The 27,837-nt window shown below is 42.1% G+C and overlaps 1 protein-coding gene across 1 annotated transcript in view; it reads left to right on the top strand.

The window, feature by feature from the left end:
• Positions 1 to 9,537: 9,537 nt before the first annotated feature.
• LOC129703884 (uncharacterized) overlaps positions 9,538 to 27,837 on the top strand; it is a 314,315-nt gene continuing 296,015 nt past the window's right edge. The window contains exons 1-2 of the mRNA XM_055646562.1: positions 9,538 to 9,636; positions 26,392 to 26,463. Coding sequence (XP_055502537.1) covers positions 9,539 to 9,636; positions 26,392 to 26,463 — 170 coding nt within the window. The 5' untranslated portion in view covers position 9,538. The remainder of the gene's footprint in view (positions 9,637 to 26,391; positions 26,464 to 27,837) is intronic.

The following is a 27,837-nucleotide window of genomic DNA, read 5'->3' as shown; positions in this document are numbered from 1 at the left end:
AAGTTCCTCAGTCCTCCTGCCTTTCTCCATGGTAAATACAGAGGAAAAATATTCAATGAAGACCTTACCCATCTCCTGTGGCAGAGTTGACCGTTTTAATTCCTGAGGGATCCTATTATCTTTCCTGTTACCCTTTTTTCCATTATGCACGTAAAATCTCTTGGGATTATCCGTAATGAAATTTGCCAGAACTATCTCCTGTCCCCTTTTTGCCTTTCGGATTTCATAGAAAGATAGAAACATAGAAAATAGGTGCAGTAGTAGGCAATTCGACCCTTCGAGCCTGCACCGCCATTCAAGATGATCATGGCTGATCATCCAACTCAGTATCCCATCCCTACCTTCTCTCCATACCCCCTGATCCCTTTAGCCACAAGGGCCACATCTAACTCCCTCTTAAATATAGCCAATGAACTGGCCTCAACTACCTTCTGTGGCAGAGAATTCCCACAGATTCACCACTCTGCGTGAAAAATGATTTTCTCATCTCGGTCCTAAAAGACTTCCCTCTTATCCTTAAACTGTGACCCCTAGTTCTGGACTTCCCCAACATCGGGAATAATCTTCCTGCATCTAGCCTGTCCAACCCCTTAAGAATTTTGTAAGTTTCTATAAGATCCCCCCTCAATCTTCTGAATTCTAGCGAGTACAAGCCGAGTCTATCCAGTCTTTCTTCATATGAAAGTCCTGTCATCCCAGGAATCAGTCTGGTTCCTTGATTCCTTTAGCCCCCCTGATCCCTTTAGCCACAAGGGCCACATCTAACTCCCTCTTAAATATAGCCAATGAACTGGCCTCAACTACCTTCTGTGGCAGAGAATTCCACAGATTCACCACTCTCTGTGTAAAAAAATGATTTCCTCATCTCGGTCCTAAAAGACTTCCCTCTTATCCTTAAACTGGGACCCCTTGTTCTGGACTTCCCCAACATCGGGAATAATCTTCCTGCATCTAGCCTGTCCAACCCCTTAAGAATTTTGTAAGTTTCTATAAGATCCCCCCTCAATCTTCTGAATTCTAGCGTGTACAAGCCAAGTCTATCCAGTCTTTCTTCATATGAAAGTCCTGCCATCCCAGGAATCAGTCTGGTGAACCTTCTCTGCACTCCCTCTATGGCAATAATGTCCTTCCACAGATTCGGAGAACAAAACTGTACGCAATACTCCAGGTGTGGTCTCACCAAGACCCTGTACAACTGCAGCAGAACCTCCCTGCTCCTGTACTCAAATCCTTTTGCTATGAATGCCAACATACCATTCGCTTTCTTTACTGCCTGCTGCACCTGCATGCCTACTTTCAATGACTGGTGTACCATGACACCCAGGTCTCGTTGCATCTCCCCTTTTCCTAATCGGCCACCATTTAGATAATAGTCAGCTTTCCTGTTTTTGCCACCAAAGTGGATAACCTGACATTTATCCACATTATACTGCATCTGCCATGCATTTGCCCAGCCTATCCAAGTCACCTTGCAGCCTCCTAGTATCCTCCTCACAGCTAACACTGCCCCCCAGCTTCGTGTCATCCGCAAACTTGGAGATGTTGCATTCAATTCCCTCTTACAAATCATTAATATATATTGTAAATAGCTGGGGTCCCAGCACTGAGCCTTGCGGTACCCCACTAGTCACTGCCTGCCATTCTGAAAAGGACCCATTTACTCCTACTCTTTGCTTCCTGTTTGCCAGCCAGTTCTCTATCCACATCAATACTGAACTCCCAATACCGTGTGCTTTAAGTTTGTATACTAATCTCTTATGTGGGACCTTGTCGAAAGCCTTCTGAAAGTCCAGATATAACACATCCACTGGTTCTCCCCTATCCACTCTACTGGTTACATCCTCGAAAAATTCTATAAGATTCGTCAGACATGATTTACCTTTCGTATATCCATGCTGACTTTGTCCAATGATTTCACCACTTTCCAAATGTGCTGCTATCCCATCTTTAATAACTGACTAGCAGTTTCCCCACTACTGATGTTAGACTATCTAGTCTAATTCCCCGTTTTCTCTCTCCCTCCTTTTTTAAAAAGTGAGGTCACATTAGCTACCCTCCAATCCTGAGGAACTACTCCAGAATCTAAAGAGTTTTGAAAAATGATCACTAATGCATCCACTATTTCTGGAGCTACTTCCTTAAGTACTCTGGGATGCAGCCTAACTGGTCCTGGGGATTTATCGGCCTTTAATCCATTCAATTTACCTAACACCACTTCCCGGCTATCCTGGATTTCACTCAGTTCCTCCATCTCATTTGACCCGCGGTCCCCTGCCATTTCCGGCGGATTATTTATGTCTTCCTTGGTGAAGACGGAACCAAAGTAGTTATTCAATTGGTTTCTGACTTACACCATCACCTGTAATTTCGTTTCCAGGTTATGCATCATACTGACGTAGTAATATGTCTTCCTTGTTTTTTCTGGGTTAAACTGATGGAACATCCCAAAAGCAACAATGGATAATACTTTTCATTAATACATCGTTGAAAACATTAGCGATGCAGTGGTGCTGGTTTCCAACGTGAACGGAGACGGACGCACCACACATCTCTGTCCTCCACTTCCTGCGGACTTCCACAGCAGGAAGTATAGGATTTTAGTGTGTGTCCTTTATCATCATTCCTTACAATGCTATGTACGACAGTGATTGCAACTTCTACTGAAGTGTGGACGGCCGTTGGCTCGCTAGAAGCGCATCCGCCGTTTGATAGGTCTTGTTTTTGGTCCTGCTGGGAGTCCACAGCCCCCTCCTCACCTGGCAAACCAGGTGGGGGAGACGGTTTAGTCACCGACTATCTGACCATGGAGCAGGTAGCACGGGATTTCATGGTACCCATGGCGGGGGAACTCCCCCCCCCCCCCCCCCCCCCCCCCCCCGACCCCGACCTTAACTAACATTAACAAAAAATATTCTGAATCTATAAGTACTAAGCACTTCCACTTTATGGTAATACAATAAATCATTGTCAGCTTTATTGCAGAATTATATTACATGCTTTTAAATACTTCAACAATGCTAAAACTATGAAAAACTCTGAAGGAAGTGTTACACCATTTCTATATTTTTCTGTGGGTCTTGGTTCATCCAATCAAATTCTTAGAAAACAATATGCTTAGAACAAAATAAAATTCAATTCTAAAACGAATCTGCTAATCCAGGGCAGAAATGCGTGAACATGAAAAATATATATATTTTAAAATATGTGAAAACATCTAGACGGTTAAATCAAAAGTCTGAATCATAAATTTGAATTAGTGTAAAAGTATATCATTGACTTTCCATGTTGTCTTCAGATATATTTACGTGCAATGATGAATAGTTGTTGATTTCAGTATTTTTACTGAAGACTAGTGTGATCTGGAGGGATTAGCTATTTCTATTTTAGTATTTGCAGTGAAAAATTATGAGACGTGCTATAGCTTGCACTGGGTTGTCAAAAGTGTTCCGTCAACAATAAGTACTCACTAAAAAACATGAAAATGTGAGTAAAAAATCCTATTTTAAAAAAAGTGCCCCGGAAAAACATACAGATGTTTAATTGCAAACATACTGATTTTGATAGCAATTATTATTTGTTTCTCCCTGACAGTGTACTATTAATGTTTTTATGATACAAGTTACCACTAAACTAAACAACTAATAAAAAATATTCAGATGCAGATGGGGAGACATAGCCTCGGTCTCAATGCTCGGGTCGCCTGGTTTCGATCCTGACCTTGGATGCTGTCTATGTGGAGTTTGCATGTTGTCCCTGCAACTGAATGGAGTTGCTCTGTGTGTATTTGTTTACTGTGGGTGTTCTGGTTTCCTTTACCACAGTAAATTGCAGAATCGGGGGTATTGGTGAGTTGATGAGAATGTATGAAGAATACATTTGGCTAGGTGTCAGATTAGTGTAAATGAGTTATTTAAACGTTTATAAAATGAATATAAAATTAGGATGGTTGGTGTATTGGTGTAACTCTGTGGGCTACAGGGTATGCTTCTGTGCTGTATTATCCTATGAATCTACATGCTTGATGGTCCTGGCTTGGAGATCGTGACCACGTGGAAGCTTGGGATTCTGAGCATGGACCACCTGCACTGCGTCAAAGGAATCCTTCTGGAGTTACCTCAGCCAGCACAGCTCCCTTCAGTTTACCTAGTTCTGGGAATCCACGCCTGCAACAAGTTAACCTGGCACAAGTACAGCAGTTCAAATGAATTGGATGGGAATAATTGCCAGCTGCAAGAATGAATCTGTCAAAATTCAATTAGTTCGAATATTAATTGCCATAGGTTTATGTAAGTGTTTTAGCCTATCAGATCTGCACCTGATCTACCTAAAGTAATATGATTCTGAACTACTAACCCCATGTTATTTTAACGTTCCACACTATTCCTGCTCTGATCCCTCTGCTGTTGGCTGTTGTCAAAAGCAGCGCATTATCTTTCAATTATGCACTTTGTGCCTCAAGAAAACACTCTGGACTTGACATAGAGATTCGGGAGACATGTACAAAGTGGTATGCATTTTGCTTACTTGCTTATCTAATGACACAAATGTCTTAACTACTGCTCGCCTCTCCACTCTTGCCGCTCCCAAAGCTGCATGTACACCAGAGTAGAGCCTGTGGCATTAACGGCTCAGGATCAGCTTTTAGTTTAGTTTAGAAATGCAGCATGAAAGCAGTATTTTCAGCCCACTGAGTCCATGCTGACCATTGGCCAACCCCATCACACTTGTTCTATGTTATCCCACTTTCACACCTACTCCTTACGCACTGGGGGTAATTCTCCTTAATCCAGGCATCATTCGGGTCTGATGAAGGGCCTTGACCCGAAACATCACCTATTAATTTTCTCCAAAGATGCTGTCTGACCTGCTGAGTTATTTTGTGTCTATCTTTAGTGCAAACCAGCATCTGCAGTTCCTTCTTACATATCATTCCTTCTTACATATTATTCTGGTAAACCACCTCTGCCTCCATTCTAAAGCCTCCATATCCTTCCTGTAATGGAACAACCAAAAGTACAGACAATACTCCAAATGCGACCAAACTGAAATTTTATAAAGCTGCATCATTACTTCCTGGCTCTTAAACTCAATGCCTCGACCTATAAAAGCACGTACACCATATGCTTTCTTTATCACTCTATTGACGTGTTGCCACTTTCAGGGAGTTATGGACATGGAGCTCACGATCCCTCTGTATATCAATGCTGACAAGGGATCGTGCCATTAATTGTATATTTTCCCTTTTTAATCGATCTCCCAAAGTGCAAATCCTCACACTTGCTTAGATTAAACCATCTGCCATTTCTCCGCTGTAGCTAATCTATATCCCACTGTATACTTTGACAACATTTCTCACAGTTCGTGACCCCCGCAATCCTGGTGTCATCTGCAAACTTACTAACCAATTCATCTACGTTTACGTCCATGCCATTCATATATATATATCACAAACAGCAGTGGTCCTAGTACAGATCCATGTGGAACTCCTCTGGGCATAGACCTCCAATCTGAATATTTTCTTCCACTTCAACCCAACTCTCTGTCCTCTATTAGTAAGATAGTTCCAAATCCATATGACCAAGTCACTATTAATCCCATGCATCTTAATCCTCTGGATCAGCCTACCATGGGGAACTTTATCAATAGCCTTACTAAGATCCATCTAAACATCCATTGGCCTCGCCTCATCGATCACCTTCATCATCTTCTCAAAAAACTATCGAGTTAGTAAGACACGAGCTGCTGTATACAAAGCCATACTTGACTGTCTCTAATTAACCCATTTGCTTCCAAATGGGAGTATATCCTATCCTGACGTATCCTACCCAATAGTTTCTGTACCCTAGCCTATAATTCCCTGGATTCTCTCTACTTCCTCTCCTGTTAAATGAAGGAACATTAACTGCTCACCAGTCCTCTGGAGCCTCGCCTATGGCTAGAGAAAATGCAAAGTTCTTCGTCAAGGCTCCCGCAATTGCCTCTCATTAACATGGGAAAAATCAGATTGAGTCCTGGGGATTTATTCACCTTAATGCTCTTCACTAGTCCTCATTTTCAAGCTACATCTGCATTTTAGTATTCCCCACACTGATCTCACTATCCTCTAATCTATCCTATCTGTAGAAGGGTCTCGACCCAAAACGTCGCCTATTTCCTTCGCTCCATAGATTTTGCCTCACCCGCTGAGTTTCTCCAGCATTTCTGTCTACCTTCACTATCCTCCACATCCTCCTTGGTGAAACCAAATGCAGAGTAATCTAGTACTTGCCTACCTCTCCAGACTACAAGCATGAATTCCTTCCTTTGTCCAGGAGCGGTTCTACCTTCCCCCTCGTTATCCTCTTGTTTTTAATTCAGGTATATATCGGACTCGCCAAAGGCATCTCATGGCCACTTTTGGCCCTTCGACTCATCCGCTTGAATTCTTTGCTCCTTTATATTCCTCATTTTATTTTACATTTTAGTCATTACATACATTTAATTATTTTTGCATTTTATAGCTCTGATGAAATACATGGAACATACTTTATTTCTCTGGCTGCTCTCTGATCTCAGCATTTTTGTAAATTTCAGCAAAATGTTGAGTCATTTTATTTTTTTCTCTGTACGTGATATATTGGTTTATTGTTTTGTATTGAGTCATGATGTGCAAAATACTAAAGCATATATGCTGCAATGTGTCCTTAATAAATATAGGCAGATTATGCCCAATATGAACAATACCCTTACGATGCTTGAATGTTTATACAAACATACTTATATATAAACATATGAAATCAGGAGCAAAGAGGCCAGTGGTTCCCTCAAGCCTGCCCAGCCATTTAATAAGACCATGGTTGACCTGATCATACCTCAACTATATATTTCCATCTACAGTAAACCTCGTTATAATGGACCTATTTATACTGTACTAGACTAAGTGGGACCCATTGGATCTCAGCATCACACGGGAGGGCTGGTCCCCCAATGCAATATTCCACCTCTCCACCAATTCCAATATTGGTGGCCAGTGGTGGGGGGGGGGGGGGGGGGGGCTGCGGCTTTCTGGAGCGCTAGTATTTTATGGGTGTTGTGGGCCGAAGGGACTGGTTTCCAGAGGGCTAGTATGGACATTGTGGGCCGAATGGATTCTTGGGCTTGTGGCTTAGTCGCTCAAGCCTGTTGTGCTGGCATCTCACTCACTCACGGCTGGTGGGCTGGCAGTTGACTCCCGGCTATTCCTTGACATTCCATTTCAAGCAGGTGCAAGCCCACCAAATTCAAGTGCAGTTTCATACCATTTCAAGCAGGGTGCAAGGCCACTAGAGAGTGAGTCATGACCTCTCCCTCCTTGATCTTGCAGAGACTGAGCCACGCTCATACTTCTGGGTTTTAAGGCCACCCCCCCCCTCCCACCAGAAGGGGCGTGGCCTTCATGGCATGATTAACAGGAGAGAGAATCTCAATATTTTTTAAACACTAATAGCTCTTTTATTTTTAATCAATGGGAAAAATCCTCGGCACCTGATGAGCAGAGGGGGACTCTGAGTAAGATGGCCAAAAATCACAGCCATACGTGGTAGCAAATTTTCTAAAATCAATATAAAGCGCAAAAAGGAAGTGGTCAAGATTAGACTTTTAATTATATAGAAGGCAAGGCAACTTTAATTAGGCAAGGCATCTTTAATTGAGCAAGGCAACTTTAATTAGGCAAGGCAACTTTAATTAGGCAAGGCAACTTTAATTAGGCAAGGCAACTTTAATTAGGCTACACAGCTTTAGCATTTCCAAACCAAAGGCAACACAGCTTTAGCATTTCCAAACCAAAGGCAACACAGCTTTAGCATTTCCAAACCAAAGGCAAAACAGTTTTAGCATTTCCAAACTACATTTTCAAACCACATTAAGGGCACTGACAGGTCAGTAAAACCACTCACAATTTAGTAGACGTGTGTTCAGTGTTATTCACAGCTCAGACTGAGAGGCGTGACCCTCTAACTCCCCCATCTTGCTGAGACTGACTGAGGCACTCAACACTTCCGGGTTTTATAGTCCCTCCGGAAGGGGCGTGGCCTTCAGGAGAGAGAACCTCAACATCTTTTAAACACTAATACCTCTTTTATTTTTTATCGATGGGAAAAATCCTAGTGTCCTGCGCAGCAGAGGGGGGACTCTGAATAAGATGGTCAAAAATCACAGCCGTAAGTGGCAGCGTTTTTTCTTAAATCAATATACAGAACAACAGGAAGTGGTCAAGATCAGACATTTACTAATATACTTGACAAAGTGGGGCCTGTTGGGTCCCAGCATCACACAAGAGGGCTGGTGATCCAACGCAATATTCCACCTCTCCACCAATTCTAATATTGGTGGCCAGTTGGGGAGGGGGAGGGCTTTCTGGAGCGCTAGTATGGGTGTTGTGGGCTGAAGGGACAGGTTTCCAGAGGGCTAGTATGCAAATTGTGCGCCAAATGGATTCTTGGGCTGGCGTCTCAGTCAATCAAGCCTGTTGTGCTGGCAACTCCCTCACTCACGGCTGGTGGGCTGGTTGTTGACTCACGGTTAATCATTGAAATTCTATTTCAAGCAGGTGCAAGGCCACCAAATTCAAGTGCAGTTTCTTACCACTTCTAGCAGGGTGCAAGGCCACCAAATTCAAGTACAGTTTCATACCATTTGAAGTAGGGTGCAAAGCCACTAAAGACAGCGAGTCCTGACCTCTCCCTCCTCCATCTTGTAGAGACTGAGCCACACCCACATTTCCCGGTTTTATAACCTCTCCCCCCCCCCCCACCACCGGAAAAGGTGTGGCTTTCATGGAGTGATTGACAGGTGAGATTTGAATTTTTGAATTTTTGAATTTTTATACAAAAAACAAAGGAATGTGGTATGGTTGCTTCTTGGGATAGACATTTATCACAGATAGGGGAGACATTGGGAAAAAGTTCACTTATTTTAGTTTTTGAGTAATATAGTCTGTGTAAGGTTTTAAATTGATTTAGAATATGTCATACATTAATCGAGCATTTATGCACATATAGCAAATGTTTATCCCACCTCTCTTTCAAAATGTTTATAGCTAGTTCTTGCTCCCAGTCTCTTCTAATTCTATCGGATGGTGGTATTTCTATATTTAAGATGATGTTATACAAGTATGATATTAAATGAGCTGATTCGGCCTTTGTCATTGCTTCGTCCAATAAATCTGGAGACAAATTATGATATTCTTGTGTATGTTTTTTCAAATAGTCACATATTTGAAGATATTTAAAATATTGATCATTTCTCAAATTTCTCAAATATTCAAGGACTCTGCCTGTACTGTCCTTTAGGGAACTGACTACAAAGGGTCATTAGTCACTGAGGGGGAAATAATCGTTTTGTCTCTCCTCTGTCTTGAATGGGTGGGATCTCATTTTTAAAGCTGTATTATTTTGTTTCAATCAATATTGTGATCAAATGCACATTAAGGAAAATAAATCTAACACAATATTTTACCATAAAATCCTACAATTTATTAATGCAACCAGATCTTTATAGTTCTGACTGTATTTTTCAGATGATGAAAACGCAGGAATTTCGGCTGCTTGTCACAAAAGTAGATCGTTTTTTCTTTGATCACAAATTATATGATTTGATGAAGAAAAAGCGCAGCAGGTACGATTGTCCAATTTATTACTTTTTTCGTCCCTATTCAAAGATACCTCCCTCTATTGCCAAATACATTAAACTATTATGTTAAGTGTTTGCAGTTTTTAATTAATAACTAAACAAAGTGCAGACCCGTTGGGTCTGCTCCCCCAACGCCAGAACACCACTCACCCCTTCCCTCAATCCAAAGCAAGCCGTTCCCCCAACGCAATATTGCACCACTCAAGCATAGCCCCCAACTGAGCAGGCACGGCTCATTTCTCCTCATCCCCCAGCACTCCATCCTCTTCTTCACCCTCCATTTTCAATCCCTAGAGAGGGAGTGGTGGTAGAGAGGGAGGAGTGGTAGTAGAGATGGAGGGGGTAGAGAGGGAGGGGGTAGAGAGGGAGAGGGGTAGAAAGGGAGAGGGTAGAGAGAGGAGGGGGTAGAGAGGGTGGGAGTGAGGGTAGATAGGGATGGGACATCTCCCTCCTTCACTGCTCCCCATCTCTCTCCTCCACACCCCCCCCCCTCCCTCTACCACCCCATTGGGCGCCGGCAGCGGCCGCCATGCGAGTGCGCTAGAGTGCCCCACCCTCCCGGAGTGTCCCGTCCTGCCTTGCGAGTCCATTGTGATGTCACTCAGGTTATTTTTTCGAAATGGGTGAGTTTTCTGGCTTTTTTGTAAACTTTAAACAATTAAAAGTGTGGAAATATAGGTGGGAATGCGACGGGAAGGTGTTTATCACCTCGACGGGAAAAAAATCAAGATCAAGATCAAGATACAAGATCAAGATACAATTTAATTGTCATTTGGACCCCTTGAGGTCCAAACGAAATGCCGTTTCTGCAGCCATACATTACACTACAAACAAATAGACCCAAGACACAACATAATTTACATAAACATCCATCACATCGCTGTGATAGAAGGCCAAAAAAACTTATCTCTCCACTGCACTCTCCCCCCCCCCCCCACGATGTCAGAGTCAAAGTCAAAGCCCCCGGCTGGCGATGGCAATTGTCCCGCGGCCATTAAAGCCACGCCGGGTGGTGCGAGGTCGCACACCGGGTCTTGGTGTTGAAGCCCCCGGCGTGCGCTCGCAGAGTCCCGCGGCCATTCCAAGCTGCGCGGGGCGGTGATGTCAGGCCCCGCTCCAGGAGCTCTTCGACCCCGCAACTCGGGCGGGAGAAGTCGCCGTTGCGGGATCCCTGAAAAGCGGTCTCCCTCCAGGGACCCGTGGGCTCCCGGTGCCGCCGTCCACCATGACCTGCATTTGAAGCCTCTGACTCTACTAGACGGAGGTCGGGGCCCGCAGCAGCAGCAGCAGCAGAGCTCATCCACCGCTCCACCCGCTCCACCACTTCGGCCAGCCCCGCGACGGTGATGGTGAGTCGTAATACCAGAGTCCCCGGTCTCTTCTTCCAGTTGGAGGCCGCTCCGGATCCTCGTTGCAGCCCCACGATGACGGGAGACCCGACAAAGAAAAAAGGTTGGGTTTCCCGTGCAGGGAGAGATTTAAAAAAGTTTCCCCCTCCCTCCCACCCCCCACCCCCACCCCCCCACACACATACCCCAACAAAAAATAACAAAAACTACATAGAAACATAGACAGAAAATAATAAAAACGCGGACGGGCTGCAGAGGCCGCTGCTGACGAGAGTCGCACCGCCTACCGGCGCGACCGACAAAAAATGTGAGTAGAATGTGTGAAATTGGGAAGGCTGTGGCCTAGTGTTTGGAGGAAAATAGGAAAATAGAAATTGGCACACACTCATACACACACACAGCCACAAACAAGCCAAAGAGTTTTAATAATAGTATAGATATAGATTAGGTGATCATTGGGTTTATGATTGTACAGTTTGAATATAACCAGAATCAACGCTGTTCAAATGTTGCTTTTCTATTATCCCAAGTTGAAAAAGGTAGCAATCCTTATTAAAACATAACAGTTCATACCTTGGAAAATAATTAAAATCATTTCCATACCTAGATAGTTTTCTTGGCTGTAGGATGCATATTTCATTTGGTGCATGTGCATGTTCCTGACATTTAGTGTTCACACGTATTTGGAGCTATGTACCCTGTATGTGAAAGATCTGATTTTAGGTGTGCTCACAAGGACCTAAATTATTATTTTATTTTTAAAGGCGATTTTATGAAATGTTTCATTGTTCACTTTGAAAATGGGTTGATGGTTATTAATTAAGATCTCCAAATCCATATGAATCATCTTCTTTTACATTCACAAATGGGCATTTGGATGCCCTATGAATGCCGGGGATTTCTTTTCCAAAAATATATATAATACTAGACTGAGTGGGGCCCGTTGGGTCCCAGCATCACACAGGAGGGCTGGTCATCCAACGCAATATTCCACCTCTCCACCAATTCTAATATTAGTGGCCAGTTGGGGGGGGGGCTTTCTGGAGCGCTAGTATGGGTGTTGTGGGCTGAAGGGACTGGTTTCCAGAGGGCTAGTATGCAAATTGTGCGCCAAATGGATTCTTGGGCTGGCGTTTCAGTCAATCAAGCCTGTTATGCTGGCAACTCCCTCACTCACGGCTGGTTGGCTGGTTGTTGACTCACGGCTAATCCTTGAAATTCTATTTCAAGCAGGGTATAAGGCCACCAAATTCAAGTGCAGTTTCTTACCACTTCTAGAAGGGTGCAAGGCCACCAAATTGAAGTGCAGTTTCATTCCATTTGAAGTAAGGTGCAAAGCCACTAAAGACAGCGAGTCGTGACCTCTCCCTCCTCCATCTTGCAGAGACTGAGCCACACCCACATTTCCGGGTTTTATAGCCCCTCCCCCCCCACCGGAAAAGGTGTGGCTTTCATGGAGTGATTGACAGGAGAGAGATTCTCAACATTTTTTTTAAAACTAATAACACTTTTATTTTTCATTGATGGGAAGAATTCTATGCACCGGCTCAGCGAAGGGGGGGACTGAGCAAGATGGCCAAAAATCACAGCCGTAAGTGGTAGCGTTTTATCTAAAACCAATATACAGTGCAAACAGGAAGTAAGTGCATTTCCAGTAGTGCCTTTTAATTTCAAGCCAAAGCCCCCAAGCCACCATTTGCAGAATGTAGTGCCTTTCAACTTCATGCCACCATTTGCAGTAAGTGATGCCTTTCAACTTCAAGCCAATGCACCCAAGCCACCATTTGCAGTAAGTAATGCCTTTTAACTTCAAGCCATTGCATCCAAGCCACCATTTGCAGTAAGTAGTGCCTTTCAACTTCAAGCCACACCCAAGCCACTATTGGCAGTAAGAGGTGCCTTTCAACTTCAAGTCAAAGCTCTCAAGCCACCATTTGCAGTAAGTAGTGCCTTTCAACTTCAAGCCAAAGCAACCAAGCCATCACTTGCAGTAAGTAGTGCCTTTTAACTTAAAGCCAAAGCACCCAAGCCACCATTTGCAATTAGTGCCTTTCAACTTCAAGCCACAATTTGCAGTAAGTAGTGCCTTTCAACTTCAAGCCAATGCACCCACGCCCCCATTTGCAGTAAGTAATGCATTTTAACTTCAAGCCATTGCACCCAAGCCACCATCTGCAGTAAGTAGTGCCTTTCAACTTCAAGCCACACCCATGCCACCTTTTGCAGTAAGTAGTGCCTTTCAACTTCAAGCCACACCCAAGCCACATCCAAGCTATCATTTGCAGTAAGTAGTGGCTTTCAGCTTCAAGCCAAAGCTCCCAAGGCTCCATTTGCACTAAGTAGTGCCTTTCAACTTCATGCCACCATTTGCAGTAAGTGGTGTCTTTCAACTTCAAGCCACACACAAGCCACCACTTGCTGTAAGTAGTGCCTTTCAACTTCATGTCACCATTTGCAGTAAGTAATGCCTTTCAACTTCATGCCACCATTTGCAGTAAGTAGTGCCTTTCAACTTCAAGCCACAATTTGCAGTAAGTAGTGCCTTTCAACTGCATGCCACCATTTGCAGTGCCTTTCAACTTAATGCCAAAGCACCCAAGCTACAATTTGCAGTAAGTAGTGCCTTTCAACTTCAAGCCAATGCACCCACGCCCCCATTTGCAGTAAGTAATGCATTTTAACTTCAAGCCATTGCACCCAAGCCACAATCTGCAGTAAGTAGTACCTTTCAATTTCAAGCCACAACAAAGCCACACCCATGTCACCATTTGCAGTAAGTAGTGCTTTTCAACTTCAAGCCACACCCAAGCCATAATTTGCAGTAAGTAGTGCCTTTCAACTTCAAGCCAAAGCTCCCAAGCCTCAATTTGCAGTAAGTAGTGCGTTTCAACTTCATGCCACCATTTGCAGTAAGTGGTGTCTTTCAACTTCAAGCCACACCCAAGCCATCATTTGTAGGAAGCAGTGCCTTTCAACTTCAAAGCTAACTTTAGAACCAATAGACATTTTTGCAAGCTTTAGAACCAATAGACATTTTTAGAAGGTTTAGAACCAATACACTTTTTTTTTGCAAGCTTTTGAACCAATAGACATTTTTTTGCAAGCTTTAGAACCAATAGAGACACTTTTTTTGCAAGCTTTAGAACCAATAGAGACACCTTTTGCAAGCTTTAGAACCAATAGAGACACTTTTTGCAAGCTTTAGAACCAATAGACATTTTTTTGCAAGCTTTAGAACCAATAGACATTTTTTTTGCAAGCTTTAGAACAAATAGACATTTTTTGCAAGCTTTAGAACCAATAGAGACATTTTTTTGCAAGCTTTAGAACCAATAGAGATTTTTTTTGCAAGCTTTAGAACCAATAGACATTTTTTTGCAAGCTTTAGAACCAATAGACACTTTTTTTTTGCAAGCATTTAGAACCAATAGACATTTTTTGCAAGCTTTAGAACCAATAGAGACACTTTTTGCAAGCTTTAGAACCAATAGACATTTTTTGCAAGCTTTAGAACCAATAGACATTTGTTTTGCAAGCTTTAGAACCAATAGACACATTTTTTTGCAAGCTTTAGAACCAATAGACACATTTTTTGCAAGCTTTAGAACCAATAGACACATTTTTTGCAAGCTTTAGAACCAATAGACATTTTTTTGCAAGCTTTAGAACCAATAGACACTTTTTTGCAAGCTTTAGAACCAATAGACATTTTTTTTGCAAGCTTTAGAACCAATAGAGACACTTTTTGCAAGCTTTAGAACCAATAGACATTTTTTTGCAAGCTTTAGAACCAATAGAATTTTTTTGCAAGCTTTAGAACCAATAGAGACATTTTTTGCAAGCTTTAGAACCAATAGACACATTTTTTGCAAGCTTTAGAACCAAAATAGACATTTTTTGCAAGCTTTAGAACCAATAGACATTTTTTTTGCAAGCTTTAGAACCAATAGAACCAATAGACATTTTTTTGCAAGCTTTAGAACCAATAGACACTTTTTTTGCAAGCTTTAGAACCAATAGACATTTTTTTTTGCAAGCTTTTGAACCAATAGACATTTTTTGCAAGCTTTAGAACCAATAGACATTTTTTTGCAAGCTTTAGAACCAATAGACACTTTTTTTGCAAGCTTTAGAACCAATAGACATTTTTTGCAAGCTTTAGAACCAATAGAGACACTTTTTGCAAGCTTTAGAACCAATAGACATTTTTTGCAAGCTTTAGAACCAATAGACATTTTTTGCAAGCTTTAGAACCAATAGACATTTTTTTTGCAAGCTTTAGAACCAATAGACATTTTTTTGCAAGCTTTAGAACCAATAGACACTTTTTTGCAAGCTTTAGAACCAATAGACACTTTTTTTTTGCAAGCTTTAGAACCAATAGACATTTTTTGCAAGCTTTAGAACCAATAGACATTTTTTTGCAAGCTTTAGAACCAATAGACATTTTTTTTTTTTTGCAAGCTTTAGAACCAATAGACATTTTTTGCAAGCTTTAGAACCAATAGACATTTTTTTGCAAGCTTTAGAACCAATAGACACTTTTTTTGCAAGCTTTAGAACCAATAGACACAGAACCAATGCAAGCTTTAGAACCAATAGAGACACGTTTTAGCAAGCTTTAGAACCAATAGACATTTTTTGCAAGCTTTAGAACCAATAGACATTTTTTTTGCAAGCCTTAGAACCAACAGACATTTTTTGCAAACATTAGAACCAATAGACATTTTTTTTCAAGCTTTAGAACCAATATAGCATTTTTTTGAAGCTTTAGAACCAATAGACACTTTTTGTTTGCAAGCTTTAGAACCAATAGACATTTTTTGCAAGCATTTTTTTGCAAGCTTTAGAACCAATAGAAACACTTTTTTTGCAAGCTTTAGAACCAATAGACATTTTTGCAAGCTTTAGAACCAATAGACATTTTTTTGCAAGCTTTAGAACCAATAGACACACTTTTTTTAGAACCAATAGACATTTTTTTTGCAAGTTTAGAACCAATAGAGACATTTTTTGCAAGCTTTAGAACCAATAGACATTTTTTTGCAAGCTTTTTTTGCAAGAACCAATAGAGATTTTTTTGCAAGCTTTAGAACCAATAGATTTTTTGCAAGCTTTAGAACCAATAGACATTTTTTGAAAGCTTTAGAACGAATAGACACTTTTTGCATGCTTTAGAACCAATAGACACATTCTGGAAGCATTTTAGAACCACTTACATTTGAGTAGACATGTGTTCAGTGTTATTCACAGCTCAGAGAAACGTGACCCTCTGCCTTCCTCCATCTTGAAGAGACTGTGTGGCACACCACTTCCTGGTTTTGTAGTCCCTCCCCCTGCCGCCAGTGGGGGCAGCAGAGAGAATGGGGAATTTTGTGAAAACATTAATATCTCTCTGTCATTTTTAATCGACGGGAAAAATTCTCGGCACACATGCGGCGGAGGGGGGCTCTGAGCAAGGTGGGCAAAAATGACGACCGTAGGTGGCGGCGTTCTCTCAGAATTGCAGCACAGATGGCCAAAACCGGTCAAGAACAGACTTTTACTAATATAGAGATAGATATATGGCATATATACACATACACACAGGCGTAAACATAGCCACACACACATATATATACAGTATCTTATCCTTGTAACTATAAAACTGATCTTGTATGTGGATGTGTGTGTGTGTGTCTTTATTTGTTTGTGTGCGGTCACATCTTCCCAAAAAAAACAACGCCCTAATGGTAAATATTTTACATATTCCGGTAGAGATTTATCCCATAGTCAAAAATCACATTATCTGAAAAATTAATGCAATATTTCTCGAGTTATTAATCAAAATATTCACAAATCCGATAAGATTTAGAAATCAAAAAGCCTGCTTTTGGTTGATGATTGGCTGATGACTTCACAATGGATCTGCCTGCCTGCCTTCTGCTCGCACTCGAGTGCTTTGGTCGCGCACACTATCGGGAGCAGAACACGCAGAAAGAACGAGCAAGTCAGGCCCTGTAGTATCCGAGAGCCTCCGAGAGCCCCCGAGATCCTCTCTCTCTCTCTCTCTCCTCTCTCTCTCTCTCTCTCTCTCTCTCTCTCTCTCTCTCTCTCTCTCTCTCTCTCTCTCTCTCCTCTCTCTCTCTCTCTCTCTCTCTCTCTCTCTCTCTCTCTCTCTCTCTCTCTCTCTCTCTCTCTCTCTCTCTCTCTCTCTCTCTCTCTCTCTCCCTCTCTCTCTCTCTCTCTCTCTCTCCCTCTCTCTCTCTCTCTCTCTCTCCCTCCCTCCCTCCCTCCCTCCCCCCCCCCCCCCCCCCCCTCCTCCCTCTCCCTCTCTCTCTCCCTTCCCTCTCTCTCTCCCTCCCTCTCTCTCACCCTCTCCTCTCTCTCTCTCTCTCTCTCTCTATTTCTCACCTCTCTCTCTCTCTCCTCCCTCTCTCTCCCCCCCCTCTCTCTCCTTCTCTCTCCCTCTCTCTCTCTCTATCTCTCTCTGTCTCTGTCTGTCTCTCTCTCTCCCCTCTCTCTCTCCCTCCCTCTCTCTCCCCCCTCTCTCTCTCTCTCTGTCCCTCTCTCTATCTGCCTCTCTGTCTCTGCCCCTCTCTCTCTCTGCCCTCTCTCTCTACCTCACCTCCCTCTCCCTCTCTGGGCTATGTGTGAATGGATAGGGCGAGGATGGGGTAAATGGAGCAAGTTAATAATATTAATATAATATCATGGGATGTGTGTGTGTGTGTGTGCTGCAAGCGGGGTGGTTAGTGTGTGTGTGACGCCGCAGGCCGCCCCCTACCCCCGCAACCGCACGTTGACGGGACGGGACCCAACTTGGTCTAGTATATATATAAGTATATGTGTAAAGCAATGTTAATTTCTATTATTCCTACTGTTTTTATCAAGGCTGCAATATGGACACAATTTGATACAAAAATTTCATAAAATCGTACATGAATGTGTACTATTATTGTTTTGTGAGTAATATCGACAAAGTGTCCTTTTGTTCAATATAATCTCGGACTTGGAATATGTTAACAATAATTCTGTAGCAAGCTATGTCACATTAATATGAAACAATCCCTACTGCATCAGCCAATGTGAAAGAAAGTAATTGACCTTTCAAATTAACATATGGTCCTTTATAAATGTAGCCATATATCTCATATGACCTGTAAATACTCTTTCTATCTTTTTTTGCTGCTAAATACTTTAAGCATAATGCAATCTTATAAATAACAGATGATTCATGACATTTTTGTTCATGAGTTCAATTTCTAATTTTGAATTCATATTTGGAAAGAAATCTGATCTAATTCCTGAACTATTTCTTTATGATAATCTATACTTTACAGTCAATCCAATGTAAAATATATGTTTGAATAGAAAACTCCATCGGCTTTAGTTTAGTTTAGTTTAGTTTAGAGATACAGCGCGGAAACAGGCCCTTCCGCTGAGTCCGCACCGACCAGCGATCCCCGCACATTAACACTATCCTCCACACACTAGGAACAATTTACACATACACCAAGCCAATTAACCTATAAACCTGTACGCCTTTGAAGTGTGGGAGGAAACCGTAGATGTAAGCATGCAGGTACAGCAGGCATTGAAGAAAGCGAATAGCATGTTGGCCTTTATAACAAGAGGAATCAAATATAGGAGCAAAGAGGTCCTTCTGCAGTTGTACAGAGCCCTAGTGAGACCACACCTGGAGTATTGTGTGCAGTTTTGGTCCCCTAATTTGAGGAAGGACATTCTTGCTATTGAGGGAGTGCAGTGTAGGTTTACAAGGTTAATTCCCGAGATGGCGGGACTGTCACATGCTGAGAGAATGGAGCAGCTGGGCTTGTACACTCTGGAGTTTAGAGGGATGAGAGGATATCTCATTGAAACATATAAGATTGTTAAGGGCTTGGACACACTAGAGGCAGGAAACATGTTCCCGATGTTCTGATGTCCAGAACCAGGGGCCACAGTTTAAGAATAAGGAGTAAGCCATTTAGAACGGAGACGAGAAAACATTTTTTCTCACAGAGAGTGGTGAGTCTGCGGAATTCTCTGCCTCAGAGGGCGGTGGAGGCAGATTTTCTGAATGCTTTCAAGAGAGAGCAAGATAGGGCTCTTAAAAATAGCGGAGTCAGGGGATATGGGGAGAAGGCAGGAACGGGGTACTGATTGGGGATGATCAGCCATGATCACATTGAATGGCAGTGCTGGCTCGAAAGGCCAAATGGCCTACTCCTGCACCTATTGCCTATTGTCTATTGTCTATCTCAGAGCAAACTCACGCAGTCACGGGGAGAACGTAAAACTCTGTACAGACAGCACCCGTAGTCGGGATTGAACCCCGGTCTCCGGCGCTGCAAGCGCTGTAAGGCAGCAACTCTACCGCTGCTTTATATTTTCCACTGTGCGTTGTTAGTGAAAAATGATACTTGGCCCCATTTGCAATCAGTGTTAATGCAATGTGTGGGCACACTTGTAATATGACGTGAGCATAGGCTCATCAGTATGCATTGTAAATTGATAACAGTTTATGTGGGTAATAGTGTGGATGCCAAGCAACATCTGCAGAGAGCAAAATATAATTAATATTTCAGGCTAATGGACTTACATAATATATATTTTTGAAGATGATCAGCTTAAAACATTAACTCTGTTTTTCTATCTGTAGATGCTACTTGTCCTACCAATATTTCCAGCAATTCTGTCTATTTCAGATTCCATGCAACCAAAGTAGTGAACCACTGCTTTAATGTGCAACTTTCCAGTTCACCCATAATATTGATTCTGTATAAAATTGCCAAATGGCCTTACTATTTATATCTCCAGATAACCTGCAAATATCGAGTCTTCACTAATTTCTTTAATTCTTCCCAGACACTACATGTTTAAACCAGCATCTGCTGTTCCTTCCTACACATTTTGTCTGCTGCATTGCAAAATCTCCTCAAGGTCTATCTACTTTAAATTTCTCATCTCTTGACGAGAGTTCTGCAACATCATCGTCTATATCTCTTATTTGCCTTATCCCTAAACAGTCTGAAAAAGTGTCTCGACCCGAAATGTCACCCATTCCTTCTTTCCGGAGATGCTGCCTGTCCCGCTGAGTTACTCCTGCTTTTGGTGTCTATCTTCAGTTTAAACCGGCATCTGCAATTCCTTCCTACACACTACATATGATCTCTATCCTATCACAAACATTTATTTGTTCTCTCCGCTTTTCTCTTTACTGCAACTGATAAATGGAAATGTTCTCACTTTTCTTTCTTCTGGTGAAAGGCCATCGATCTGAAACACTATTTATATTTTTTCTCTCAAAATATGGTGGCTACCTGCTCAATAGTTCTATCATTTTCTGTATCTATATTACTAAAAGTCTGATCTTGACCGCTTTTGGCTCACTGTGGTGTGATTTCCGAGAGAACGCCGCCACCTACGGCCGTCATTTTTGGCACCTCGCTCAGAGCGCCAGAGAGATATTAATGTTTTTTTTTTAATTTCCCATTCTCTCTGCTGCCCCTGCTGGCGGAAGGGGGGAGGGACTATAAAACCCGGAAGTGTACTCCCTCACTCAGTCTCTGCCAGACCCAGGAAGCGAGAGTGACACGGCTCTCTGAGCTGCGAATAACACTGAACGCACGTCTACTCCATGGTGAGTCCCCTCGATGCGACTGTAAGATGGCTGCTGCCCAATTGGTTGCTTCGCCTTTTTAACAAGTTTGTGTTCACAAAATGAATTTTGGTTGTCGGGTGGCTGCTGCCCAATTGTTTGCTTTGTCTTGGCATTTAAAATCATTGCAACAGTTGGCTGCCAGCCCAAGAATCCATTCGGCCCACAATGTCTTTACTAGCCCTCTGGAAACCAGTACCTTCGGCCCGCAACACCCATACTTGCGCAACAGAATGCCCCTCCCCCGTACTGGCGAGCAATATTGGAATTGGCGAGCAATATTGGAATTGGTGGAGAGGTGGAATATTGCGTTGGTGACCAGCCCTCCCGTGTGATGCTGGGACCCAACGGGTCCCACTTAGTCTAGTTTATTATATTAGCATCAGTATTATCATGATTACCAGCAATATCTGGAGTAGCCAGTTGCTGGTGTCTACCCTAAGGTAATACTTATTTGATGCCCATTGTGTGAATAGCGTCATGTCCATCCAGATAATACTCTATGTTAATTATCATTTTGAAACCAGTGTTCTGCAGTAGAAAGGCACCATGCCGTACTGAAATTTGCAGAATTTAAAGGGTCAATCGATTACTTACAGGATTACTGGGTCTAGAATTAGAGTTGATTGTGTAGAAAAGTAACCTTTTAGTCACTTTTTTTAAGCGGGGCATTGGTGGCAAAGCTGCACCTGATTGCCATTGAGAAGGTGATGGTGAGCTGCCTTCTTGGTGAACTCCTCAGGTTTTCTTCGTGAAAGCCCTCCCACAGTCCTGTTGAATAGGGACTTCCAGGATTTAGGCCCAGCAATATTGGATAAACTAGCCATTAATTTCCAAGTCAGGACATATGTGATGTGGAGGGGGCCCCTGCAGGTGATGGTGTTTCAGTGCAGTTGCTCTTGACCTTCTTTGTGGCCATTGTCATACGTTGGGGAGGTGCTGTTAATATAGTCTAGGAACATAAGTGCAGTGCATTTGATAAATGGTGTTCAGTGCAGCCATAGTGGTTGAGGAACTTTTAAGTCAGTGGATGGGATTGTACTGGTGTGCATTATCTTGGATGTTGTTGAACATCTTGATTGTTGGAGCTCCACTCACACAGGCAAATAGAGAGAATTCTTTCACTCTCTTGTCTTTAATTTTTGGATGATTTACAACCTTTTGGTGTCAGGACATGTGTAATAAGAAATAGTTTACCCATTCTCTAACTTACTAATTTTGCTACACTATTTATGCTGTTGGTCTTGTTGAACATTCGTGGAATAGTGAACACCACTATGTTCATGCCTTAATGTTATCTCGACTCATGACATTCAGAATTGGGCTGCTTTATATGTCGCAGGGTTGTGAATGCAATTGAACATTGTCCAATCATTAAGAAACATCTCCACCTCTGAGCCTTATTTTGGAATGAAGGTCATTGATGAAACAGCTTAAAATGGTTGGGTCGAGGACACTACCGATGGCAGATGGAATATAGTGTAGCAAAGTGTGGTGTCATGCATTTAGGTGGTAGGAATAAATGCGTAGATTATTTTCTAAATGGGGAGAGAATCCAGAAATTGGAGATGCAAAGGGCCTTGGGAGTGCTAGTGCAGGATTCCCAAAAAGTTAATCTGCAATCAGTAGTAAAGAAAAAAACCGCAATGCTAGCATTTAGTTAGAGAGCAATTATATACAAAAACAAGGATGTAATGCTGAGGCTGTGTAAAGTGTTGGTCAGGCCGCATTCGGAATATTGTGAGCAAATTTGGGCACCATATCTGAGGAAGGATGTGCTGGATCTGGAGAGGGTCCAGAGGAGGTTAACAAGAATGATTCCAGGAATCGTTAAGGGCGTGTCCCACCTAGGTGATTTTCAACATGTTGAAACATTTCCGGTGACAGTGGTGACAATTTATGCTGTCTAGGTTGTTGTAGGTTGCCGTAGATGTTGTCGTAGGTTGTCATAGGTTGTTGTAGGTTGACGTGGGTGCAATCGTAGGTTGTTGCCAGGTGTCGTAGGTGAATTCCATTAAAACTAGTTCCTGGCAGTCGCCTAAAAAATCGCCTAAGTGGGACAGGTCCTTTAGGTCAACATATGATGAACGTTTGATGACGCTGGGCCTATATTCCCTGGAGTTTAGAATGAGGGGAGACCTCATTGAACCGTACGGAATAGTGAAAGGCTTGGATAGAGCCTTGTGGAGAGGATGTCTCCACTAGTGGGAGAGTCTAGGACTAGAGGTCATAGCCCCAGAATTAAAGGACATTCTTTTAGGAAGGAGATGAGGAGGTATTTCTTTAGTGAGAGGGTGGTGAAATCTGTGGACTTTGCCAGAAGGCCGTGGTCAAGAGTGGATATATTTAGCCGACTAGATTCTTGGGGTCAGAGGTATGGGGAGAAGGCCCCATGATTGAATGGTGTAACTTGATGGAATGTCCTAATTCTTTTAGGAACCTCTGCAGTGATGTTCTGGGGATGCGATGATTGACCTTCTAAAATCATAACTGTATTCCTACGTGCAATATATGATTCCAATTATTGGAGCATTTTCCTTTTGATGCAAAATGATTTCATTTTCATCATGAGCCCTTGATGGCTGCACTGGTCAGGTCATAATGCCAAGAACAGGCTTTTTCATCTTAGTTATTGAATTCATCTGTTTGGGACATGTTTTGACCAAAACTGTGATAAGACCTAGAACCAAGTGCTTATGGCAAAATCCAAACTGGGTATCAGGGAGCAAGTGAGTTGATGGTATTGAACAATAGATAGGACCACTCATCACTTTGGTGATGATGAGAGTAGTCTGATTGCATAAATGCTGTGCAATTGTATTTGTTCTGTTTTTTGGTGAACAGAATTTATCTGGATGACTTTCCTTATTGTCAGTTAGCTGCCTGCTTGTAGCTATACAGAAGCAGCTTGAGTTGAGGCACAGCTAGTCCTTAACTGGGTAATAATGAATGGACTAAGTAATAATTAAGTACTAGTAGCCAGTTGTTTCTCGAAACATAACCTTTACTGGCCTCATCTCTTTAATGGACTGAATCAAATTGGCTGAGCACTGATCTCTGATGGTGGGAATCCTAGGAGGAAGTTGAGGTGGATCATCTATTTGTTGTTCTGGCTGTGTATGGTTGCAAATACTCGCCTTGACTTTAGCACTCAAGACTGCAAGACTGCAGAGCTTTGACCAGAGTCCTTGTGTCTATTGCTGTTTTTATAGTTTGGGACAGAAATAGTCCCATACTGAATCTTAACCAGGCTGGCATCTCTTCTTTTCACGTATACCCTATGCTATTCCCGCTTGCCCTTCTGCGCTCCATATTAAAACTAGCATTTACCCTCTTGGGTTAACAAAAGTGGTAGAATGAAGGATGTCAAGGTATGGTATTACAAATGGTGGCAGTGTATACATGGAATAGAATGGAATACTTTATTATAGACAATAGACAATAGGTGCAGTAGTAGGCCATTCGGCCCTTCGAGCCAGCACCGCCATTTAATGTGATCATGGCTGATCATCCCCAATCAGTACCCCGTTCCTGCCTTCTCTCCACATCCCCTGACTCCGCTATCTTTAAGAGCCCTATCTAGCTCTCTCTTGAAAGCATCCAGAGAACCTGCCTCCACCCATATTGTCACATGTGACAAGGCACAGTGAAATTCTTTGCTTGCATACCCAAGTTATGCAAATAGTCGCCACAAATGGCGCCGTTACAATGTATACCCGCCAGTTCCTCCTTTGTTCTCTCCCCCCCTCCCCCTCCTTCCCACTGCTGTTAATGATCCATGAAGTTTACTGCAGAGAAATTTGAAGCAGAATGTTTGGAAGAATAAGGGGAGGAATTGGAAAGATATTTGAACAATTATGAGGCAGATGGAGAACAGTGAACTCTGTGAGTGTTGGTGCATTTCTCGGTGAAGTTGTTGGACAATTCGAGAAAGTTGTTGAAACATTTGGGAATCTTGCTTTATTACTAGGGGACAAAAGCAAAGAAATTGTGTTAAACTGATTACTAAAAAATCCAATTCTAGCTATGTCAGTTTAGAAGAATGTTGAAGTCTTGGAAAATGTCAAATAAACTCAAATGCAACTCTTTCACGTGCATGGATGGATTGTAATTCCATTCTGGAGCAGAGAACATGGAGATGATGTTGCAGATTTGATCAAAATCATGGATGATCACAATAAAAGCACTAATTTTATTTTAGTCGCAAATAGTTGTGTGCTGCCTTGTGTGTTGATCACTTAATTAATCACTTAAATGGCTGCAGTAATGCGATAAAAACTGGTCAGTTTTTGAAAATTGGCTGCAAATTCATTCTCATGGTCATCCTCAGAAAACAAACCGTGGGGATGGGGGACATGTGATACAATTGTTGATAAAACTTGCTTTAAAACAATTTCCAATGCATGTGTTTTTAAGATGGTTGCTTTGGATGTCTTTGAACAGCACTATATGGTTTACCAGATGGGGGTGCTCTTGACTCAGGAAATGAATGAAAATGGAAAAAGATGTGTGACATTGCGAGCGTAGGAGGTGATAATTCATGGGAATGTTCAAGTTCTTGAAACTTCGTACTCATTCTCAGGATGGATTTACAGCCCATTTCCATTCAGTGCCCTCTGAGAAACTGTTAGTTGGCCTTCTTCCAACTATAAGGCCATTTCAGAGGAGAATTAAGCATCAATCAGAAGGTGCTAAAAATACACAGCAGTTTAGCAGCATCTGTGGACTGGCACTGAATGAATATTTCAAGATTTTCATTTTAGGCAAGTAATGATCCAGTGAAGCAAGGAGAAGAAGAACAAAATAAAGTATTTGATGCAGAGGAGGGCAACATAAATTAAGGGATAAAAGGGATGATGGTACGAGAAACAAGTGACCTTAATTACGGATAATAAACAAAATATTGGGGAATTCTTGAAGAATTTTAAATCTCATGGGGAAGTGCAATCTCTACAGGAGGGGTAAATGGGACCAGCAGAATCATTTTCATCCACTGCTGTCTGAAAAATGTGTAGTGTTTCTTGATTTATCTTTCTGCTTCAATTAAGCACTGGGTATCTGCAGACAGAAATAATATTAGTGGGAATGTGATGGATAGTTGGATCTCAGATATTTCCTTTAGTAACTCCTGCAATTATGTCCTGGGAATGGGATGATATACTTCTAAGAACATTTTTTCTTTGCGTTATGTGTGACTCTAACCACAGGAGTCACTTCCTTGTAATGTCCATTGACCGACTTTACATGTACATTTTGATTTCACAGTTAGTAAAATGCTGTCATGAGATCAAGGGTAGTCACTCTCTCTTCACCTCTGAAATTCAACTCGAAGATCCATGTTTGGACTCGGATTGTTTTGAGGTGTAAAGCCAATTGCTCCTGACAGAACCTAACTGGGCATCAGTGAGTGGGTTGTTGGTGAGCTTGTGCTGCTAGATTGCACTGTTGATGGCAACTTACATCACATTGAAAATAAATAATAGTTGTTTCCTTTCGGCCAATATAAATGACTATTTGCTTTAACTAAGGATGTTTTAATCTTTGGAACTTTATCCTATTTTTAGGATTTAATTCATTTCCTTAAACTGCCTTAGTAGGAATAAATATACTAATTTTCCAGTTCCCAGGTTCAATTATTCAACAATTACCATAACCACTAAACTACCATAATTCTGATTGTTGAATGACTTTTATTTACTTTGTTAAACTGTTTAAATGATTTCAGTGATGCTTCCATTTCCTCCTTAGGAAAGTAAATACCAATGATCACCAGTTTGACTTCTACAGCATTTTATTGGAACTTCTCTATGAAGTGCACAGGTAAGACTTTATTTAGCTGTATTGATAAATAATGAGCATCAGATAAGAATTATTACAAAGACAATGCTTAATTGATATTTCCGTATGTGATATAGGCATTATAGCTCATCATAATGTGTGAAATTTGATTTAGGGGTTCAAAGCTAAGATTCAACAATTACAATTCACATTTGATTTATGATATACAAGCACTCTGGGTCATTTTCTAAAGTGTGGTGGTGTAAATTTTATGACTGACTTTATTTCGTTTTTTGTTTAAGAAGAAACTGCAGATGCTGGAAAATCGAAGGTAGGCAAAACTGCTGGAAAAACTCAGCGGGTGAGGCAGCATCTGTGGAGCGAAGGAAATAGGCAACGTTTTGGGTCGAGACCCTTCTTCAGACAGCTCTCCTCCCGTTCTCAGCTCTCCCTCAGTCCACTGTCTCTGCCTCTTCCTTTCTTCTTCCCGCCCCAACCCTCACATCAGTCTGAAGAAGAGTCTCAACCCGAAACGTTGCCTATTTCCTTCGCTTCATAGATGCTGCCTCACCCGCTGAGTTTCTCCAGCAGTTTAGTCTACCTTATTTAGTTTTACTTTCCTTTCCAAAAAAATAGCTTATGGTGTAGTACCATTTATATCGACTGAAATACAACAGCGTTGAGATGACATTTTATTGGATAGAAACATAGAAACATAGAAATTAGGTGTAGGAGTAGGCCATTCGGCCCTTCGGGCCTGCACCGCCATTCAATATGATCATGGCTGATCATCCAACTCAGTATCCCGTACCTGCCTTCTCTCCATACCCTCTGATCCCCTTAGCCCCAAGGGCCACATCTAACTCCCTCTTAAATATAGCCAATGAACTGGCCTCGACTACCCTCTGCGGCAGAGAGTTCCAGAGATTCACCACTCTCTGTGTCAAAAAAGTTCTTCTCATCTCGGTTTTAAAGGATTTCCCCTCTATCCTTAAGCTGTGACCCCTTGTCCTGGACTTCCCCAAAATCGGGAGCAATCTTCCTGCATCTAGCCTGTCCAACCCCTTAAGAATTCTGTAAGTTTCTATGAGATCCCCTCTCAATCTCTTAAATTCTAGAGAGTATAAACCAAGTCTATCTAGTCTTTCTTCATAAGACAGTCCTGACATCCCAGGAATCAGTCTGGTGAACCGTCTCTGCACTCCCTCTATGGCAATAATGTCCTTCCTCAGATTTGGAGACCAAAACTGTACGCAATACTCCAGGTATGGTCTCACCAAGACCCTGTACAACTGCAGTAGAATCTCCCTGCTCCTATACTCAAATCCTTTTGCTATGAAAGCTAACATACCATTCGCTTTCTTCACTGCCTGCTGCACCTGCATGCCTACCTTCAATGACTGGTGTACCATGACA

This window comes from Leucoraja erinacea, chromosome 1, assembly GCF_028641065.1.
Source record: "Leucoraja erinacea ecotype New England chromosome 1, Leri_hhj_1, whole genome shotgun sequence".
NCBI classification, from domain to species: Eukaryota; Metazoa; Chordata; class Chondrichthyes; order Rajiformes; family Rajidae; genus Leucoraja; species Leucoraja erinaceus.
This window is presented reverse-complemented; position numbering and strand designations above follow the sequence as displayed.